Consider the following 23,846-nt stretch of genomic DNA (forward strand, 5'->3'; position numbering starts at 1 on the left):
TAACAATCATGGACTATTGTACAAAGTGGGCAGAAGTTGTTGTGACATCTGACAAGAGTGCACATCAAGTAGCTAATTCTGTATTCAAGCTATTCATGAAAATGGGAATCCCTTGAGTGATAACAGCTGATCAAGGTTCAGAGTTTAATAACCAGCTAAACCAACAGTTGATGTCAGTGTTAAAGATTGGCCATAGATTGACAACCATACCTATCACCCCCAGACAAATAGCTTAGTTGAACGGTTTAACCAAATACATTATAGAATATGGTTGTCAAACACATGAAAATCACTGGGTGTTATTATGTATAAATGCAAGGACTTTCTCTGTAACTTATTTGGATCCAAAAGGAGAGAAAAATGTAATGAAGTGTCAATTAGGAAAGCATTGGGGAAACTTTGGAAATATTCATCATGCACAAGAAAACTGGGAAAAGACTAAATGTAAATGGAATGTGGTGTCAATGCATCATTGCTTGCGGAGTTTGAGGGATATATTCTCCTGTGGAGTATACGATATGAAGCTTGCAGTGTGTTATTATACAAAGACAGCCATTACCAACCATGTGCACAAATTGTCTTTGGTTTAATAATTATATAATATATCTACACCAGCAATAATGCACTTGGTTTGAACTATAGATAGGTAGCTAGCTATCTCATGAAACACTGTGTAGTTCTGCTAAAGAGTTTTAATTTTATAATGATTATTAAATAGCGAAGGCTTGGATAATATTTGACCACTATAGTTTATACTGGAATGATTTAAGCATAGATAGTAGAGAGCGTTCCTTGTATATGCTTTCGATTATAGCTGTATAAGTGTGTATACAAACGTGGACCATTTTTACTCAGCCTGGACCGTTTAAGTTTTGCACTGGCATAACTGGTACCGGTGGACCAATTATGCTCCAGTGGACCAATTATGCAAGCACAAGTGGTCCAGCCGGACCAAATATGTCAACATAAACATATTGTGCACACACATATGGAATACCAACAAACTCATTTCAGTATTCTTCTTGCTACTCATCTAAAATAATTGTGCAATGAACCTAAATTTGTAAATTTAAAGCTGTACGAGTCCATGATGACAACTCAAAGTGAATTGTCTACAACTGTGTGTATAACTACATTCTAAAATGTCCAGTTCAATTGAACCTGGGTAGTTTAATCATCATCATCATCATCATTATCCTTACCACGACCACGACCTCTTCCTTTAGTATCGACATCTAAATAGAAAAAGCAATTTTTAAAAAATTGTATAGGATCACTGTAAGCCTACGTAATACATAATTGTATGAAGTTTTGAGTACTACAATATATAGTAAACCATAACCATAAAATTGGAGTTACATTGTAATTTTAAAAATTGTGACATACCTACACATACAGTAGTGCGTCCAGTCCAACGTGCATAACCTCTGTAAACAATGCACTTCCTCAACCAGCTAGTACCATATTTCCTTCGATAACTATCATCACATGTGAAGGTACATTGGTCTAAGTGAGTAGCCACTCCATCATCTCCCAGTGAACAATCAATCATTCCATTATCAGGAGCAGTAAGTGGTGGACATGTTCCTAATAATGTTTGAATAGGGAGCTATATAAGGCTCCAGAAAAGCCAGTATGCAGTATAACACGTAAACTCCAAGCATTCCATTAACATTTATATAGGTAATATACCATTGTATTAAATTTATATCTTCATATGCTGCTCAATTTGTAGCAATTCTGCAAAAAAATATTCAGTTGCAATAACTGAGCATACGGTGACAGACTTTAAGGAGATGAGCACAAAATCGTCCACTTTATAAACTACTTTAATTTGTTTTACCACTCCAGGGCTGCCAAATCCTGTAAAAACAAGCGCCCCCCCCCCTCAAGCTAATGTGCTTATACAGCAACTGTGTTCAAATTAGAATTCAGCAAAACTGTATGTAGGTAAACCAAATAGTGTGCAAAACATATTTACACTGTAGCATGCATAGTGTACTCATGCTAGAGGGTATGGAGGCGTGCTGCTCTCCTAGGAAAGTATTGAAATTTACCAATACAGAGATGCAATCTAGAGGCGTTTTGTGTTGATTTTGGTTGTCTATCACTCTGCTAAGACTAATTAAAGCAAACAGGCATATTGTATTATACAAACAGATTACAGCCATGTTGGTTTATATAAATGATCCATTATAAAATTGAAAATAAGTAGATAGTAAACAACAGTTCAGCACAGTGGTGGTGATTCTAGAGCTGTGAAGGAAGTGTACAGCAAAACAATGTTGTAGTGTGGCTGTAGAATTTCAGAGAAGTCAGGGGGTTGCACCCCCAGAAGTTGTAGGAGTTTAGAAATTTACAGGTCTAAAATGGCTTAATATGTGATTGAACTTGACAAAACAAGGCTTCCACACACATCCACTTTTATGACTTTGAATCACCATAACTCAATGTAGGAGCATGCCATTAGTTTCACATTTTGGCCTGGAATTGTACAATTCTATGGAAAAATTTTAGGTCAATAGCTTACTGAGTAGTCAAGTTACAGTTGGTTAAAGTCAGAAAATTGGATGTGTGTGGAAGCCTTGTTTTGTCAAATTCGGTCACATATATTGATGCTACAAGTGACCTGAGGTTTAATAAGTTTTTAGAGGAACCCACAACCTGGAGGCCTGTAGCAGAGTGTTCTCCATCCCCCACTCTTGCCAACCATCAGATGTTTGCTGTCTTGGAATGATCAATCTTTTAAATAACTTTTTAAGTCATCCACTGCCAAACATTTCAAATAGCTAAGTCATAATGCCACTTTCAGTTCTTAAAAGATGGTATACTAGCAGTACTTTAAGTTTGAATCAAAATAGAAGTTTCTATATCACAAAGAGGCCTCAATAGAAGTCTCTTAGCACTAAGAGATTCACGGTTACCTACACCAGTTACAGTCCCAGTGAATTAGATATGCACTATGCACACAAGAATTAATCAACGCTGAAATATTGTCAACAAAACAATAGCACAACCAATCTAGTAGCTAGCTAGTGTCCTTCACCTCCCAGCCATACCAGTGAGTTAACTGCAGCGCCAAGGTGGGTATTAGTGTCTTACTTTCCTAGAAAATGGCCATAACAAGCAACATTTTAATGTTGCTAGTTTTATGACACACACTTCACTTCTTCTACACGAGCTGGGTGAAGGGATTGAGTCTCTTGTCTGGATTTACTTTCGCACACGCTTCGTCTTACTCAAACTGATGCAATACTAGTTGATGCCACTAAAGTCAAGCAGCATGTATCACCAGTCAAACATCTGGCTCAGTATTCAGAAGGCAGGTACATTTTCGAGTGGAGTTTCCTGTACAGCCTTTCATAAACTATTCACTGACTTGGCAAAGCTGAGTGGTGCAAGATATGGCTACATTAACTTGTCCTGGACTGACCATTTTCTAAAACAGTTAGACATCAAACACCAGCGTCATCGAGGCACAAATGCTTATAGGAGGTGTTATAATGATGCAATGGAAACCGAGGTGTGTTTCTTTAATTATTGCATCATTCTAACACCTCCTACTCAGCATTTATGACTCACAGACACTGGTATTTGGTGTCTAACTATAACTAATTACAGTTATATATGTATCACCTATACTGTATATACCACAAATTTGCCTTGTCATATTAGTTATATACAATAGTGCAGCACGTTAATGATTTTGATCTTCACCACTGGAGTGGTATAATAGTTTCAACATCACAGCAAGTATTACAGTATAACAGCTTGGAAAGAGACAACTATATCTATTTGTTGAGACCATTCTTTGAGTGTTGTGTGTTGTTAATACAGTAAATTTAAGAGGAGGGAAGATACCTCTACTTGTATGATACATGACCACATAATGCACAACGGTACTTACCATCACAAGTAGTACGAGTACCACTCCAGTTCCCATCATCTCCACATGTCCTGCTGTCACTGCCACTGATCACATAACCATCACCACATGTAAATGTACAGACATCTCCAATACTGGAACCAGGTGTATATTCAGAGTCATCATTGTGATGCCTAAAAAAGTACTGAAGGAATCTTTTATTAACTGGCGGTGTAGGTTCAGGTGCAGGGGTTGGTTCAGGACGAGGAGTAGGAACTCCAGATATACACTCTATCATTCCATTAGCAGGAGCAGACAGGGCTGGACATGTTACTAGAAAAGAGTAAGACTAATAATTGAGAAATTTGAAAATACACAATAGTTTAGTTTTCCTTCATGCCACACAGCTGCTTAAAGAAAAATTACATACAGCAATTATGTGCTAAAATGCCTGTTCTTCAATTATTATGTACCTATGTACTTAGAGTGATGTACAGAAAGCCTTACCTTCCTTACATATAGTTTCATCACCTGACCATCTTGTTCTGCCTCGCCAAACCAAACACTTCCTTTTATCGCTACCTTTTAATTCAAAGCCATCGTCACAAGTGAAAGTACACTCATCTCTTTTAGTAGCAAATCCATCATCTCCAAAGTCACATTGGATCATTCCATTTTCAGGAGCAGTAAGTGGTTGACATGCTCCTAATAAATATATAACAAGGAGTTACGTGACCAGGCCTGCTAAAATAGGGCATGTAGGCACACAATTTTTGCCTACATTTTCAAACTTTCATCATACATAACACTAATTTTTATGACATTATGCTATGGCCATGCAATTTTCTTGACTAATTATGCATTTATTTTCCCTTACAATAGAAGCTACAGAGTGCATGCAAATGCTCTACTCCAGGACTTAAAATTTAATGTGACTGGATTTGCAAAGATTGTGTCTTCCACACACATCCAAATTACCAACTTTGATGACTGATAACTTCAGATTGGAAGGGCTATTGGCTTGAAATTTGGTCAGTGTGATCACCAACATACTGTAGTATAGTAGATGGAAAATTTTTCAGGTTAACGTATTTTTTTGAGAACTGAGTTATGGTTATCCAAGTTCATAGCATTGGATCTGTGTGGAAGACACCTTTTTGCAAATTCAGTCACAAATAAGACATGTTGTGTGGGTGTAGTTTGTGCCTGGTTTTGCACAGCCAGTCAGTATGAAGCTGTTCATCTGGCATGCAAACATTATAACATGTAATATGGAAGTGCAAAACCCAGGAAGCCTGCAACTCATTGAGTAAGTGGCAGTAACCCAGTACATATCAGAATAGAACATTATAAAATCAATCTAATGATTAATGAATCGTTATAGCATTTGATGATGGTCATCAAAGTAGGCAAAACTTATGTACCCACATGTCCTAGATTTCCAAAGACCAGTCACATACTCTATACAGATTTATGTTATAATTATAACAAAGAAATGTATTAACCACAAGGCTGCATCAAATCTATCTGTGATACAAATAGCATTATATATCCAGTATATCTCATATCTGATGACTGATATACAAAATGTAATGCCTATTTCTGATACAGATTTTCTGATATACCATTATTATAGATGCACCTGCTATTTCAAAACTGTGGCCAATATTCATTATTTTGAATAAATGAAAACATGATCACCACAGCTCTCTAACCTCTATCGAATGTGTTTCCCAACAATATGTATATTTGTTGCTACCTGTAGGTATGCAGGAGTTATGACTGATGAATTTTGGAAATAGTGATGGACAATTTAAAGCATTGGTATTGAGAATTGCTCTAACATTCTAAAGCAGCTTTAGAGCATATTCCAAAAAAATGTTTTAGGTCAAGAACTGTAATTAAAAGCAGTCACTTATGCTTACAGAGCAATTGGTGGAATACCTGACTATTTCATTTGTCATAAAATTCCTTATTAACTTTAATAGCCAAAGTTTATTCTACAATTTCTCCTTTAGAGCAAATCAGGAATTTGGGGTGGGTCTATATGATAGCTTCAGCTACATATCATATAGACACTTCACAACCATATAAACAATTAAAATAGCTGCTGGACTGTTGTAGCTAGTTAGTCATTTAAAAAGGTTGTGTCAATGGGTGAAACCAAATTCTATGTTGGTAGAACTTGATGCATGAGTGTTGTAATGATGATAATGATGTAATATCTAGGACAACCATGTGCACCTCATGTGCACAATTATTTCTATAAGTAGTGCACTGTGTATGTTGAATCTTTTGACTAAATAATATGTGTGAGACATCTCCCCATCAAATAGAATATTGTATACACAGGATTGAGATACTCTATAGAGCAGTTAAATAGTCTAATAGAGCATTCACCATTTCTTACACTATTAGAATCCTCCATTGAATATGAAAATTTGCATCTGCAACACAAACCCTTAGCTAGTTATAGAATTTTCTTTTTTACAAATTAAGGTTTTTTCATTCTTATATGAAAACTTACTTCAGTTAGGCTCATACTGTAGCTGAACTAATGACTGTCACTGTCACTGTCACTGATCCTTACATGCAGCATAGACCACTTAGAAAAGATTTATGTCTGTGATTTAGATATTTGGGCATAAAACACTACAAAAATAATCAACCTTCAGGTACTTTCCAAGTCTTTGGAAAAGCATTGTAAGGGCCATATTTATGAAGGATTTTTGGAAAGATGTGGAAATATGGCCTTTACAATGCTTTTCCATTGACTTGGAAAGCACCTGACAGTTAATTTCTTTTTTTGTAGTGAACTACTTTACACCAAAAATTCAGTCTGAAACATGTAAATACCTATAGCCTTTGGGGAGCACAAGATACCTACTTATATAGATACTTACTACCTTGCCCATGGTGCACCTCCCTTGTCTAACTTTGGATCCACCCTTGGCATTGGCGGTAATTGTATGATACCACAAGGCTTTAGCAAACTAAAAGGTCTGTGTGGAAGTCTTCCAAAAACTTATGCTATTTGAACATTAGGGTATTCTTAATGGCTGAAGGGCCATTCTCAAAAGTCAACCCCTATATGTGATCCAATTTTGAAAAATCATTCTTTTTGGCATATTGATCAATTTTCTCTTTTGCAGCTATAATGAGGCACTGGGTGTTTATCGTATCATGTTAAAATTTTAGACTGATACCTTAGCAAGTTTAAAATTAGCTTCATATGTATCTAGCAAATTTTAAATTATTACATTAATGCACTACTGCTGCTGCTACTGCTGCTGTAAAAGCATCATCCCCCACGCACAATATAATAGTATGTAACTACAATAACAGATTGGATTGTGCTGTTTATGTATATAAGTCGGGGATGGTGGATAAAGGGTGGGGGTAGGGGCTGTAGCTCCAGTCAAAGAGAATTAACCTCTCTAAAATACTTATTATCTTTAGCTATCATTAAAAATAATGCTGATTTTTATCACACAAATACAGAAATGCTTAGCTACCTACAATTCCAGTGAATTGACTAGATTGTACTATTAATGCATCAAAATTGACATACCCATTGCTTGAAAATTACTGTTGATTTATTAATTGGTTTACTCTAAGTAAATCATCAGCAAACAAAATGTTCCCATCTGTTAATATACTACTTGGTTTTTATTGTGATTTACCTCCAGTAAAACATAGCCCCCTTCTTCAAGCAGTGACCCTAATAGAGCAGTCACCCTAAAACAACCATCAACAACGTATTAATGCGACCACTGAAATCACTCTCATGTTCAATTTTGAGTTTAATTCCCAAAGGGATGGGGACATTTCCCTAGAACCTTATATAGGTTAACTGGACTCTAATATAAATGCAAAATCTAGAAATCCTAATAGAGCAGTCACCCTAATGCAACAGTTGAGCTAACATTAATAGCATTCCGGTAAACTGCTAAATTACTCTCACATTCACTCTCAGTGTAGTATATTAAAAATTCCTGGAGGGCCAGACCTTCCTAGCGTGCTTCAAGCACTAGTGCGTGTCACCTTCTGGATAAGTCTAAACCAAGCTCTCTAAAAGCTGTGTCTCCTTTGTGTCTGATCATGATAAAAGTAAAATTGAACTCATACCTGGTGGTACTGTACAAGTCACATCATCACCACTCCAGATCCCATCATCACCACATGTTCTGTTCTCACTACCACTTATCTCATAACCATCATCACATGTGAACATACAAATATCTCCAGTAACATAATCAATTGGATTAGGTTGATCCACTGGTGTAGAATTAGTTGGTCCAGGAGTAGGCTCAGGAGAAGGTGTTGGATTAACTATTATACACTCTATCATTCCATTATCAGGAGCAGTGAGTGGTGGGCATATTGCTATTAATAGAGATTGATAACATTGATGATATTATTGCAAAGTCTATAATTGAGCTACATCAATGTAAGAGAAACTGTGTATCTTATATGCTGCTAAAAGCATTATTAATATGGGCATTATCATTTATTTAGGACAAACATTGAAACTTTACAAATCTCAGACATTACTTTTTCACACTATAAAAATAAGTGGTGATATTTTTGCATAGCAATCATCACTGGATCTTTTAGTGATGGTCACTAAAATTTACAGTGACAGCCACAATATTCACTATTTATGTTTGCAGTGTTTACAGTTAAAACAAAAGTTATCAAAATTATTTCCAAATCAAAGTGAAAGATATTCTAAAGGGAGTGCTATATACTGTATGCTACGAGCAATGATTACACTCCCTTCTAAAGTAATGGCAATTCACAGAAGTGTTAAATCTTCCCCATCCTCTGGAATAGTGGATATGGTAGCATTCAAGTTTTGTCTGGACACCGATCACCCAATTCTATGTATTGATGGTACCATGGTTTTTGGAGGTACGTAGGCACTGGCAGGACTCTAGCTCTATAGCACTGAGGATGGACCAGTGGCATTTATTGATGCAGAACTACTCAAAAGACTTACCAAGCAATAGATTTGGCATAGCAATCAATTTAGGATTTTCAAATTAGGTTTGTTAAAACATTTGTAGTCATTTGCACCAACTAAGCTGTGTTTGCATTGATGTCACAAATAAATATTTATTTGTAGTTATCAATGGTCCTTAAAATTTTCCAGAAATGAATCAGGAAGCAAGTTGAAGTGGAACATTTTGGTTCATCATTTGCAATTGTTACAAAATGCAGGCATTGTGTATGTACAATTATTATGAAAACTTAGGCCTAAAAGAATTTTAACATAATTAGCATAAAATGTGACCGGGCCTGTGAAAACAGGGCATGTGGGCACAAACTACACCCCATCAGACTACAGGTCATATCTCAGTACTGGAACAGAATATTGTATTTGCATTCTGTAACTTGTATCTGAACACCAATTAAATGCTTACTACGAGCCGAAAATTGCATTTCCATAGCATAATGGTATAAAAAGTTATGAGTGATGGAAGTTTGAAAAAAATAGGCAAAGATCATGTTCCCACATTAGTATTAGTATAAGTATTAATTTCAGGAAACAGGCACAGCCTGTGAATCCTGCTCAATTACATGCATACAAATCAATCATTATAAAAATAATGATAATCAGTCCAATGTTTATCTAAGAGATTCTTGAATGAAGTTAATGAATCAGCATTAATGATGTAATCAGGTAAACTATTCCAGTCATTAATTACCCTGTTTGAAAATGTGTAAGCCCTTGCAAACTTGTTAAAACTCTCCTTATTCCACATGCCCTACTTTTGCAGGCCCAGTCACAAATACAAGAAGATAACAGCCCTCTCATATGGAATATAGTACATATGATCACTTAGGTAGTTTCATTTTTAGTAATAAATTTGGCAAGATGTTCGTAGCTAATATTGGTATGCTACACACTCAAGATTCATTGGTAGTGTTTTCATTGTTTTTACAACTTTAGCATGTGTTATTGTAGCATCTCATTTCTTTGCTACTCAGCCTGTATGCTACAAGTGTATGCAGATTTATTTGTAATGATCAAAGAAAGCATAAATTTAATTCTCTATGGCAATTAAGCCACTATTCCAAACCATAAGGCTAAAATTTATGGCTATGGTCACATCTATTATGTGAAAATTATAGAAGTTTAATTGTTTATAGAAGCTTTCATGGCCATTAAGCTACGTAATATTCAAAATCTTCAACTCTAAATCTTTCTAAACTAACTAAATCTGAAATATGGGATGCACTTCATCTATCTTAGTGTTTTTGTCCACCTGCAAGCACTGTAAAGTATGTGAAACTCTTTGGATGTGCTCAAACTTTATAAGATGAAAAGAGAAAGGCTGGCAAGTTGACTGCAGAAAAAGTACAAAGCTGCAAGTGGTAAAGCCTAGTGTAGAAGTAGAGTGCACCCAATCATGTGGGTCTGAATATGTATATGGGTGGAAGGCTAATCACACATGATCATACAGTGTGCGTAGCATACACAACCATCACAAGCTATTGGATTGAGATTATAATATAAGCAATTCAAAAGACTTTGGTAGGAAGTGTATAGGTGTGATTTGTAATTTCATTTTGCAATTTTTAAGCTGCATACTTATGTCACTTTTTGTTCAGTGGTCAACACACAGATATTGTACATTTTTGAAAACTCTATTATCTGCATGCATTCCCAAAGGTTTGGTCTGAAATTCAGCTTCATGATCGGAAAAAATTTGGAGTTATGGAACTATAGAATAGCAATAACCAAACAGTTATACGTAATTGTATGGTGTTGACATTTGAACTATTACATTTGCATATTTAAGTTTAACAATGGCTAAAGACCATGATTATTTACCCACATAAAGTTCAACAATAATATTTATCACCATGTATATGTATTCACATACACTGGCTGTTAATTTTTACCTGTTTGACATGTGAATCCGGTAAATCCATCCAAACATTCACATGTAAAAAAGAATATTCTGTCTGTACATGTGCCTCCATTCTGACAAGGATCAGACTCACAATCATCTACCACTGTACACAATAATATTATTTAACAGGTTGTGTACATTATACATGAAGATGTCAACTTTATTAACAGCATAATTATGTGACCTGGTCTGACAAAACCAGTCTTATAGCTTTACTAGGTATCAAAGTTTGATGACTCATAACTTTCCATGTCTTGACTGTATTGACAAGAAATATTTCCACACAATTATGCTATGCAACAGCTTTAAAATGACCATGTTTCATTAGTCACCAGAGTTATTTATCAAGTCATAATACAATAAATTTCTCATTCATACTACAATGACTCACGTTAGAATCAACTTTCTGTTTACTGTAATTGAAAAGGTTGCTTTTGTCAGACCAGGTTACATGCAACATACCAAAATGTATTGCCTTTCTATGAATTCTTCTATAGATTATTATTAGCTTTAAAATAATTTTAAGGAAGGCACTTGACAAGTGCTATCAATTTGGAATTTAAGAACTGCCAGATTATTATCAGTGGGACCAATGGGTATATTATTATAGTGTATACTCAAAGGTCTCATCTGATTATAGTCATTATGGTATACAGTATATTGACAAACTTACACAATTATACATAATGACATACACATTCATATTGAGGGCTTGAATAACACGGTAATTAAATTAGTCTCCAGCTGATTATGGTGACATAATTAGCAGGTAACTAAACACATCAAGCATAATGTCAGCATAATTAGGGCTGCACCAATTCCACTTTTTACTGATACTTCAAATACCAAGTACTCAGCTGGGAAGTATCTGCAAGTACAAGTACTGATACCAAGTACCTTAAAGTAGCTACTCCATAGTGCACACATTTATTATATAGTGCATTTCATGGTATTCTTGTACACGTTTTTAGTATGGTTCATGTTTATAATGAAGTCGCCAATCAAGATTCACAAAGAAGGAAGTCACTGAAATGCAAACCAGTGGATATTCCAGTATTCTTCTGGAGAAGTGTAGATAATATCATAATGGTGAACACAAAATATTCTAATACTGAAACAGTCATTTTTACCTGATTGCTCTATTAGAGGTATTGACTGTTCTATTAGAGTATATCGATCTTTTTCTCAGTAAAGCATTTTCACACGATCAGTAATTTTGCTAGTAGCTGTTGGTGTTATACTTGATGCTTTAGGCATCCACTGTGCTAGTAAAATAAGCAAGTAGCTACAAACGAACGTTATTTTTACTCTCGCACGTGATAAGAATCGGTATCTGCAACAATATAATGGCTGATTCCGATACTTCATGACAACAGCAGTATCGGCCCGATACCAATACCGATACTAGAATCGGTGCAGCCCTAAGCATAATATCATTGGGATGATTTACAAATAAAATGTGCAATGAGTGCACCAGAAGGAAAGCAAATTATGAGCACACTTCATATTATTATTATTATTATTACTAGGAATGGGTCACACATAACCAAGTAAATTTGTTAATGTATATACTAAAGCAGTCATTTCCAATTTCAGACAAACAAGGGTACGGATAAATGAGGGTCGGATAACTGATGGTCTACTGTACTTAACCATTATACAACAATAAGTAGCACAACTTAATTCAATTTCACCGATGTCATTTTCAGCTATATACTGAATGGACAGAAGTGGAGCTATTCTCTATGAATAACTTGACTGTGTATGAAAATTAGGAGGCAATAAATAGAAGCAAGATCATGTGATGCAGTGCATGATTACAAAAACTACTCGGTATTGTGGAACAAAGGATTAGCATTAACTCTTTCAGTAGTAGTGGGTTGGACAGTTTACATTTGGACATTTGGATTAAGTTCTGTAGTATTCGGTGTGGTCCAAACTCAGAACAGCCTAGAACAGAGAATAGAGTAAGGTATTTTAGACATTAGCACTCATCTAGTAATGTGGATACTGCTTAGTGATAGCTCAAATGGTGTGTATACTTCTTCAATCAATAGTTGTTCTTTATTTCTAGGCTAGCAACTCTAGTGGAAGGGCATATTTATCATGTGAAAGAATATTTTAAAAATCTCGTGCTTTTCAAGTTTCTTCTTATAGTTGGGTATAAACTATAAAGACACATGCATGCAGACATATATATTGGTTATATTTAAGCAGACCAATAGCCAGTTAGGGCTGTAAGGTGATATTAGTCATCTTACATGCGGTAGTGTAGGAAAAGTATTGTACATAATGCATAACACATATATTATTTTTTGAAATGTTGTATTGATGTCCATATGAAGATGGGCATGTGTCAGTATGTTGCATGGCTAAATATGACTTGCCCACCCAATGGCAAAGTCTGGCTACAACCTGAACAGCAGTGTTAAAATGAAAAACAGATGTCAAAAATTCTTTAGATTCCACTCTTTGTATTCCCATAGAACAATCATTAATTCAGTCTAACTTGTGAGTACCTGAGAAAGAAGCACCAATAGTTTGAAATTGGCTTAGAAATTTAGTACAGTTAATGTTACAGATGTTAATAGTGTTTCTATATAGTCTGGCAGTGCCAGCCTCTTCACGTAGAGAGGAATAATTTGGTCACTCTAGAGTTGCAACAGTGGAATGTAATTAAACAGTGATGTCACAATGTCAGTAAGAATGGCACACCCAACATCCACCCAAAGTGAGCAGTTCTTGAAATAGATCAACGACCAAAGATATTTTTCCATATGGATTAACATAACCAAAGATCTCTTTCCATTACCAGTTTTACTACCTCCATCTTTTCTTTTAAAGAGCATCCAATTGACGGCTACAATCAGCTTCAGTTATATCACATCTTCACACAAACTCTTCACGCATCAAGTAGTAACTCCAAAACAAACATAACAGATACTTTGTAATTACTGTACCAGCAATGCAATCTGATTGGTGTTATCTGTTTTCAGTAACATACTACAAATTTTGAATGTTAGTGTGACCAGACCGTTACTCTATACAAAGGCTGACTAGTTTCTAGTCACTTAAAAGTGTGTGAAGTACAAGTATACACAACACGATGACCAATAAAATGAAGGGGCAAATACTTTTATCAGGTTGAAATTCATTACAGACCTCTTCTGCCTTCGACGCTAGAGACACAGTCTAATGTGAAAGTCATCTTTACTGGAAATAAATGGGAAATCCCATTTTTGTAGTAAAACAAGGAACAAATTAAAAATGAATGGAGATCTTATGGCTGCTCTATTAAGATATATTATATCAAAACATCTATAGGGGGCTCTATTTTAATATCTGACATGTTTGACATCTCTTATGCTATCTTTTGGACCCTTTTCCTACTCAGGGGCGGATCCAGACTTATTAAAAGGGGGTTCCACTCTGGAATTGCAACTTCAACTTGGCTGTAAGTTTAAACATAGATAATATATTGTCTATGGGTATATATTATCTATGGTTTGAAGACCAAACAAACTAACACAAAAGGTCATCTGCTGACAATAGCTGCCCTTCACCATAGATACCCTCACCAACTATATTTCCTCCACACATAGCCTGCTACACTGCTCCCCTTAAGAATACTGTGACCGCTCTATTAGAGTATCTCGATCTTGACTGCTCTATTAGAGTATCTCGTGTAAGAGAGGCTTTTTCAAAAGGGGGGTTCCATGGAACCCTCTGAACCTCCCTGGATCCGCCCTTGTTACTTAATCTAAGCAGCTTACAACACTTTTTGAGCTGTACATTTTCTTGCTTCGTTTTTCGTCGCATTTCTCCCTGGCTCTTTCAGTCGTGAAACACGCGACCCAATCTCGATCTTAACTTGTATAGAGTACGTATGGTAGCTGCTTGAGCCAGTTATGGCTTATCCACACCCAGCAAGTTCCCTCAAAGCGTCGGCTGAAAGTTTGAAGTACGTTTCTAACACCTAATTTAACGCGCAGCGCATATGTTCTGGTTACTATGGAACTACAATACAAACCTGGTTCTCGAACCGGTTATACGACTTCAATGTTTAGTTTTAGGCGCAGTGTATATAAAATGTTTGCCGAACACCCAAACAGGTTATGCAAGTGGCATTTCTCGTAACTAACGCGTCATGTGTTGAAACTGGTTACTAGGAACTGAATAGCCAGATGGCGTTATTTGGAAAACCAAACTAATGAACGAGGACCTTGTTTAACAAACTGTTTTATTGTTTTGACGTTCGGCTATCGTCTAACCCGATGCCGGTAAGTTTTCATGCGTGTGCTGCGTAGTTTTGTCTGTACATTAATTATTTATGACGTCATTTCTTATTATTCTTATTACTTGGTTATGTAATTATTACATGTATTGTGACTACATGAACCGTTTCTTTGTTGGCTATTCACACTTTGCAGAAATATATATTATATAAGATCGAGATGCTCTAATAGAGCAGTCACTCACTCTAATACAGCAGTCAGGAAATGCTGATATACCCTAATAAAACAGCCAAGTCACACATATAATGATTTTGAAAGCATAATTGTGAGCATGATAGGTTTGATTTTTGAGCACTGCTCAAAAGCATAAAAGGTAAAAATTTGGGCATAATAGGCCTGAGCCTAAAATATATGTATATGCATTATGACAATACATTTTTGCTCTCACCAGTTTCACATGTCACACCAGTGAAGTCAAGTGCACAATCACATGTGAACATGTTGACTCCATCATTGCAGCTACCACCATTAAGACAAGGATTAGGATCACAATCATCAATATTCATTTGACAAGTGTCTCCACTGTATCCATCCTCACATTCACAAGTGAATGAATTAATGCCATCAGTACAATCGCCTCCATTGAGACAAGGATTAGGATCACAATCATCTATAGCTAATATAAGGTTGATGATTGTGGTGTTTTGAGAATTAATTGAGTGGATTATGTAGCTACATTTACACCAAGTATACATACATAGCTACATACAGCAAATAACAATAGTGATCATGAAGATTTATAACTATATTTGTATCAAGATTGATTATCAGAAAGTAGTCTCTTAACATAATGATATGGATATATTAGTTGACTAAAATGTTGCTTAAGCAAATGTTTATTATGCCGGTTACTGTTAAAGTTTCAGAATCTGCAAAATCAAACTTTCTCATGCTGACTGACAAACCGACCGACTGACTGATTCACTCACACTCAGTATTCCAGTTGTATACTGGAATATAAACAACTGAAGTGAAGTTATGCTACAGTTGTTTCAGTACATATTTTCTGCTGTGATTGCAGAGGCACTTCTTGTACTGATCTTTCATTTGTGTTGCTGTGTAACAGACGGAATATAGCTAAAGACGAAGCATAATGGCCACTACTTAACATCATCACTTAAGATGGAGAAGTGCCTTTTGACACTTGAATTTATGATAGTTCATTACCTTCATTACAGAGGATTGCAAATGCCATAATTTAAGATGGCCACGCATGCTCATTATTGTATAGTTCAATTTACAAGAATGCTGAAATAGAGTATGCAACCAGTAAATCAGGACTAGAAGCATATGTACAACAACCTGTACATCTATAAGTGGAAAAAGTAAGTTGCATGTTCCTATGTACAGTATATGCCTGTACATAGCTATACAGCCTGTCCATATAAACATATACGATATGGACAAACTCAAAGGCCTTGATCCTATAATTGTAATGTCCATTAATAACACTAATACTGTTTAATTAATGGTATGCATAGTATGCTTTGATCTTTGGAAGATAATGAGGTCTTTAAAAACCCTCTCAAATGGTTGGAGACCTGCCAGCAGGAGTACCTCAAGCATTGCAAATCTCACATTCGATTATTGATTTGCTATGCTAACCCAGTGGGCGACCAGCCGCCTAAGTGTAACAACTGGCTTCATATTATAAGCATGCTTAAAAGAACTTGATTATGGGACATAGAATCTAACATTGTACATGTAGCTACATTTGTTATGACGAATGGACAAAAATTAATCCAGAAATATGAAAAATTCTGTTTATAGTGAATGGTGTGTTTGATAACTAGTGTTTTATGCCTGTTTCATCTTCTATTAACCTATTAGCGAGACCTAGATGGGTAAGCTTCCTTGTGCAATGGTTATTTAATGTTATCTATAATGTGGGTGTTGTTCATAATCAAAACCATGCTGTGGTAACTGTTTGCCATCATTATCCTGGCACTCAAGACTTGATCATCAGTCTTCAAGCTGTAACAGTTTCTATACACCTGTTCTTCACACTACTGTCATGCCATGGGTGTTCAACAACTTGTAACTTTTCTTGTTGACGCTTATTCACATATTTCACTATTATTATACTAGCTACTGCTCTCAGCTCCAAGGAAGCAGCGACACGGTGCTAGCTTCAATTTCTCTAGCACTTAGACAAATACTTGTTTGGTCTTCCGCATATACTGAATTTTAACATTGCATGACGATTTAATATAACATATCCAATCCCACAATTACCCCTCCTATGTATGCATATAAAACAATACCATTATCTAAGTTGGTTAGGAACCATGCCCTCGGTTCTTTGTGGTTTAGAAACCGAGGTTTCTAAATCCATGAAGAACCTCAGTCTGGGTTCCTAACCTACGTATACATAACTTAGCCAGTCCTATGTATGGAAAATATAGGTTTTTGATATTACAAAAACGGAATACCAGCAAGCTGTATTGGTATCAGAAGAACTCTTCAAACATGTACACTGCAGGTGTAAAAATCTGCTAAAATTGTTTAATTAGTTTTATGGTGTTTTCTCAGTTATGTACTTATAGCTGTGCTTGGCAATGCTCTACTGTTTACATGATTCAATCTGATACAAGAGACAACTATCTTTCTTACCATAAGTGCATATACATCTAATGTATAAAGTATGTCAAGCACTAGCCATATTGAAATTTGCTGTTATGAGTTAGTTTGGATAACATTATGACTTACTTTCTTCACACTTTATTCCAGTGAAATCTTCCTGACAGTCACATGTAAATGTGTTGATTCCATCAGTGCATGTTCCACCATTTTGACAAGGATTGGGGTTACAATCATCTATAACTGAAAATTATGGAGTTACTTTCCTTATCATTGCTCTATTATGAGGAATACCGTATGACTGTACTGTGTTTACATTTAATTTCTCAATGTAGTTTTGTGGTTATGTAACTAAGTAGCCATGTTACAGCTACTATGTACATAGTAATACCTCTTCAGTCATTATGGCATTTGTTTGATACACTACATGGTACTATTGTTTACACTCACTTGTGCTGCATGTCACTCCAGTGTGGTCTGGTGCACATATACAGGTAAATGAATTAACTCCATTGATACATGTGCCACCATTGAGACAAGGAAAAGAAACACAATCGTTTATATCAACCTCACAGTTATCACCACTAAATCCATCCACACAATCACATGTAAATGAGTTAACTCCATCAGTACAGTTACCATCATTCTGACAAGGATTAGGATCACAATTGTCTACAACTGAAATGAGAAAATATATAAACTTTATACAAAGTATGCATGGTTATTCATAAGTATAAATCGCATTGGCACTCACTTTTTAATATTGTAAATTAATATAATGACATGTAAAAATTAGTATGCTCATGTATCAATACAATAAACAATTTATATATTGACGGGTTAAGCATAATACAGTATGTACAGTAGACCATGGGTTAATTATTCAATGAGCACAACTGAGGATAGGAACATCCATATATCCAGTAGAACAAACAAGAGGCTGACCAATACACTGTAAAATGATATGGTGCAACCAGACATAAATCCAAAGCTTTTACTCACCCTCTCATACATTTATTCTATCTCCCACTACATACATTCTGCAATGTCCATTATGCAGTGCTCTGCTCATTAGTATTTTATAATTACTGTTTATTGTGGTTATAAAAGCTTGCAGTGTCACAAAAAAAACAATTTTATAGTAGTGGTATTTAAAATTTTCACTAAAAATGCATATCCTGAGTTCACGATGTCAAAAATCTGAACAAAATTTCACAAAACTCCTACCAATATTAGGCTTATCTATCTTCTTCCAGAAAATAATGAGTAAACGTATAACAGAAGTATGTGAAAGTAGATATTATATAGTTATACAACGGCCACGAGTGCTCTGCCTGATATAAACGCACGAGCCTGAGGGTCGTTAGGCCCGAAGGCAAGTGCGTTTATACAGGCAGAGCATGAGTGCACATTGTATAACTGTTATGTACCACTCACCTAATAGGTGGGGAGAGTCTCACAAGACAGCTGTAACACTTATAAAGGCCAGGTTTCTAACATTGATTGTGGGTAACCAAGCCGGACGTTGCGATGACGTTCCCCTGCAGTACTGCAGCCACCTGAGATATTGAAAGCTAGTACGCTATGGGTTATATCACTAACCTGCATTCGCTGTTCGACTCTCATCATGTAGTGCTCAGCATGCCATCGTGATCACTCAATTGCCATATAGACTAAGCGCCAGACTAATCGCCATAGTGATTCTCTCGAGCAAAAAAAGTAGCTAAATAGACGTTTTAAGTAAACAAAACCTAACTACTAAACGATACTAGTCTAATTCTTACTATTCACACTGGCTAAACTCGAATCTGGTGGCATGACAAAACTGGTTACCACAATCGAACGTAAAGGTTAGTATTATTTAGAATATATTTGTTTTATTGAGTCATTGTCAAAGTGGACTACAGTTTAATCTGGGCTAAGATGGCACCAGACTAGTAAGGTGTATAAGTACGTTTATATATATGTAGACTAGAGTTGTGGCCACCCGTGTTGGTTTTTTCGATCGCCATTGGCTGCTTGTAAACATTATACGTATTGGTGACGTTATGGCCCACAATCGACCTTTACATGTCAGGCTATAAAAGAATTCGAGTGATCTGTGAAGTGTCTTTCCACCTATTAGGTGAGGTGTCGTAGTGGTCTTCGTCACCGGCACTTGTGCTATGCTGCACAAAACCGCAGCCAGTGCAATATCTGTATATTGCACTGCGGTCGGTGCATTATAACTTATTATGCACTCGTTGTGGTCTAAAAAATCGCAACCAGTGCGTTATAAGTTATAATGCCCTCACTGCGGTCTGCAGCAGTGCAATATACAAATTATGGCACTGGCGGTGCCTTTGAACTGCCCACGCAGAGTGGTACATTTAATAGTTATACCATGGCCACTCGAGATTTGCCTGATATATATGCCCACACCCTTGGGCCTGCGGCCCTCGGGCTTGGACATACATATCAGGCAAATCCTGAGTGGCCATGGTGTAAGTAATATATACCACTCTGGTATGCTCACCTAATAGGTGAAAGAAGACAAACCTGCATTCACCACATTATTTTTATACAGAGGTTTGCAAACATCAATTGTGGGTTTAAATTGTAGGCACAAAAATGAAATAATTGTGGGTTTCACTGGTTGTAGTGATACCATTTTAAACCAAATAGCCACTTTGTGGATAAATAAAGTAACCTTAGGTGCTAAAATAAACACTTAGACATATAAGTTGGGAATGTTTGAGGCATCTTTTCATGCAGTTGAAATGTATTCTGTATAAAAACAATCCCCACATTGCAAAGAACGATTATTTAGCGATGCTTAGTAACTGAACTATGCAATGCTGACTCACTCAATTCTTTTTAACTCACAACAATGCCCCTAATAGAGATGCAACAATATATCGTGTATTGTATCATTTTAAGACAATATCGCTGTATCGATACAAAGTCAAACTGTATCGATATATCGCGTATCGTGATTATCGACATATCATGGCTTGTTAACATGGCTGACAATCAATTGTTGTACATTGTGGTTAAACTGAGTAGTATGTAATGCTTCGCAAAGAAAAATTAGCTCACTTTTTTCTCTTAAAAATCAAAAAAAAACAACACAGACCACTGCTTAGACTCCACTTTGTATTGCACAATATACCGCTGTATCGTGATACACCAGAGGCAATATATCGATACTTCTACACACTGTATCATTGCATCTCTAGCCCCTAACTACACATACATGTTTAACTCAAACCCACAATACAAAAGTTTAAGCAGCTCTATATAAATAATCAAAGGGAACTGATGCTTTGTTGCTTCCTCAGCATCAAAGGCAGCTGTGGTCAGGGCTATATTATGACATCGACCTAACCACAGGATCGCCCTGTGGTGATATCTAGATATCGCCCTGTGGTCATATATATAACCCTGTGGTTTCCTTTGATCTGAGGTGTCAAAGTGGTATATGATTTTATGAAACCCTGTGGAAATCACAAAAAAGGCCATAACTTACTTTTTTTTATAAAACTGGTCCTACGAAATGTTGGGCCCAATGAGTGTTTGCATTTGTTACAAAACTAGTGCCAAATTGAAAAGCATATACAACTAGATACAAAAAACTAATAACGACTTAACATACAAATCACAGCATAATTGTGGTTGTTTCCATGGTAACCTGTGTACAAATAGGCACTGATACATTAGGACAATGATGTGCAAACAAACAGGAATAAGAAATCTGGTGAAGATCTGAAGTTATGATAAAATTTAACTTTTTTGAAGTTTATGCCCGGTTGTACTGTTGTTTAATATTCAGAGGCATTTGGTATCCATACAGTGTACTATAAGTACACTTACTTGTTTCACATATAATTCCAGTAAAATCATCAGGACATTGACACAAAAATGAGCTTGGTACATCTTCACAGGTGCCTCCATTTTGACATGGACTTGGCCAACAACCAACAACAGGTATATCACAATAGGGTCCTGTCCACAATGGTAAACACTCGCATCTCCCATTGAGAATACAAGTTCCACCATTTTGACAAGGGTCAGAGTCACATCTATCTTCACCTGGAAAATAAAATAATGGCAATGGTACACAAATATAGAAAGTACAGTGTGTAATTGCAAAGAATTTGCCTATTTTTTTGAGAACTCTTGAAGTTTTGCATAATATAAATATATGTGAGGGGGCATAGAAACAGGGACCTATAGAGACTTTTTAAACTTATGAGTAAAAGTCAGTAAATTTCCGTTTATTGATAGATAATTATAGTAAATTACATACATTAGGAAAGTACACTTGTATTTAAATTCTTCATAACTTTATGAAACAATTGAGTATTGACTTGAAATTTGAAATGTGAATAGCTAGCAAATTGTGGAATTCAAATTCCATGTCTAACTGCTATAGGTCCCTTTTCCTATGCCCCCTCACATATATAAATGTATATAGCTACAAGTACATTATACTTAGCAACAACATTGTTTCCTTGCAACCATTGCTAGGTAACCACTACTAACTCTAAAAATAATTTTCACAACATAGCAATGGTTGCTAAGCAACTACAACAAAGTTTGTAGGTTTACATTTTGTTGCCTGGCAACAGTTACTAAGGATTGTTGGAACAATTTTCAAAAATTTTGCACGCTGCAACCATAGATAATGTATGCATTCCTAATGGATTGGAAAAGCCCGTTAAATTATTATCCTATCCTAGTTACGGTGCGCCAATACATTGGGAAATTTGTTGAGTGACTGTTTGGCTTTCTCTTGCTTGTTTGAAGGCTGGTTTGAAGGTGTGGACATTCCTTTTACATTGTTTATTGTGTTGTGTTGTGTACTGAACAAGAACACAGTGTGTCTGTGGGCACTGGGAGAAATATTGCTTGCGACAGGTGACAATGGCAGGTACGCACTAGCTAATAATTCAGCAGCAGTGCTATTAGCCAACTTCTCATCACCGCATTTACTCAACCAAAGAAATGTGTGGTACAATTAAATAACTTTTATGCTACAGTACTGCTCAACTTGAGCTAAACAATAGCACAAAGTAGTGCCTGTTTTCTGACGTTTTATCAAAGCAGTGGAAATATACAGCGAAGCAGTGAATATCTAGCTAGCCTACTACACTCTACCTGCTACAAGTGGTGTAAACAGCAGCAGCAAAGAAACAATGCTACACTTTCTGTTTCTTCAGGAAATTTGTACAACCATTTTGAAATGCCATATTTCACCTTTGAACCTGAATTTTCTTACGCTGTTTTTTAGTACTTTCCAGCGTCCCTACCCAGTCCAGCCTCCAATTAGTGTGGGTGGTAACTAACCCAACTGTAAACAACAAACACCAATTTACTGGTTATAAGAACAGCGAAATCTTCCACCTGTCAAGGCCATAAAGTTTACGTGCAGCGAAACGAGGATAGTCCATGACATCACTATGTAAATAATACGGGCGTTTCCAATCCATGTGACATACATTATCTATGCTGCAACACATGTGTATACTCCTTAAACATGCTAATCACAAGGAATTACCAACTAGCACTAGTAATGGTATAAAAACATTAGAAATTTTTCTTACTGCTTCCAGATGGGAAACGAGATGTTGTATTAATTATTCACCTTACACTTGTATATCTTCTGGTATATATTTTGAATAAGATGATATCAGTTCTAGAAGACAAGCACATGGGTGTTTGCTAAAGATTAGTGCTGAAACAAATAGCAATTTTTATTATTCAAAATAGCTGTGAACAAAACAACCGAATATTCGATTATTCTTTAAGCTTATACTTCTATTGAATAGTAGTATATATTATAACATTAATACCATATCTGTTTCACTGCCCATACAAAAGTCTCAATAGTAGCAGTGAAATTTATCCCGTATTTCACTGACAGCAGTGAAAAAGTTGTAATTGCAATTTCATTGGCTAGAAATTTATGTTAACAATGTAGCGCCAATTAGTGTTTACGCGTGTTTAGTACATAGTGACAAATTGTGTACATAGCAACGCTAATGCACAGCATGCATATATACAGCGAGTATGGTATTAACTGGGAATAGCATGGGTAGCAGTGAAATTTGGGATAAATACCACTCTTGTTGTATTGAAAATTGTAAATTTCACTCAGCTTCGCCTCGTGAAATTTATCCCCATTTCCAATACAACACTCGT

At 36.0% G+C, this 23,846-nt stretch overlaps 1 protein-coding gene across 1 annotated transcript in view; it reads right to left on the reverse strand.

Annotated features, from left to right (window-relative positions):
• Window positions 1-1,024: 1,024 nt before the first annotated feature.
• The window catches only part of LOC136247133 (fibropellin-1-like), a 30,936-nt gene continuing 8,114 nt past the window's right edge, over window positions 1,025-23,846 (reverse strand). Inside the window, exons 5-14 of the mRNA XM_066038760.1 lie at window positions 21,516-21,734; window positions 18,114-18,341; window positions 17,793-17,906; window positions 15,472-15,699; window positions 10,778-10,891; window positions 7,994-8,251; window positions 4,373-4,570; window positions 3,908-4,198; window positions 1,387-1,587; window positions 1,025-1,235 (exon numbers count right to left, since the gene is read on the reverse strand). Of these exons, the coding sequence (XP_065894832.1) occupies window positions 1,171-1,235; window positions 1,387-1,587; window positions 3,908-4,198; window positions 4,373-4,570; window positions 7,994-8,251; window positions 10,778-10,891; window positions 15,472-15,699; window positions 17,793-17,906; window positions 18,114-18,341; window positions 21,516-21,734 (1,916 nt within the window). The 3' untranslated portion in view covers window positions 1,025-1,170. The remainder of the gene's footprint in view (window positions 1,236-1,386; window positions 1,588-3,907; window positions 4,199-4,372; window positions 4,571-7,993; window positions 8,252-10,777; window positions 10,892-15,471; window positions 15,700-17,792; window positions 17,907-18,113; window positions 18,342-21,515; window positions 21,735-23,846) is intronic.

Source organism: Dysidea avara, chromosome 2 (genome assembly GCF_963678975.1).
Source record: "Dysidea avara chromosome 2, odDysAvar1.4, whole genome shotgun sequence".
Classification (NCBI taxonomy): Eukaryota; Metazoa; Porifera; class Demospongiae; order Dictyoceratida; family Dysideidae; genus Dysidea; species Dysidea avara.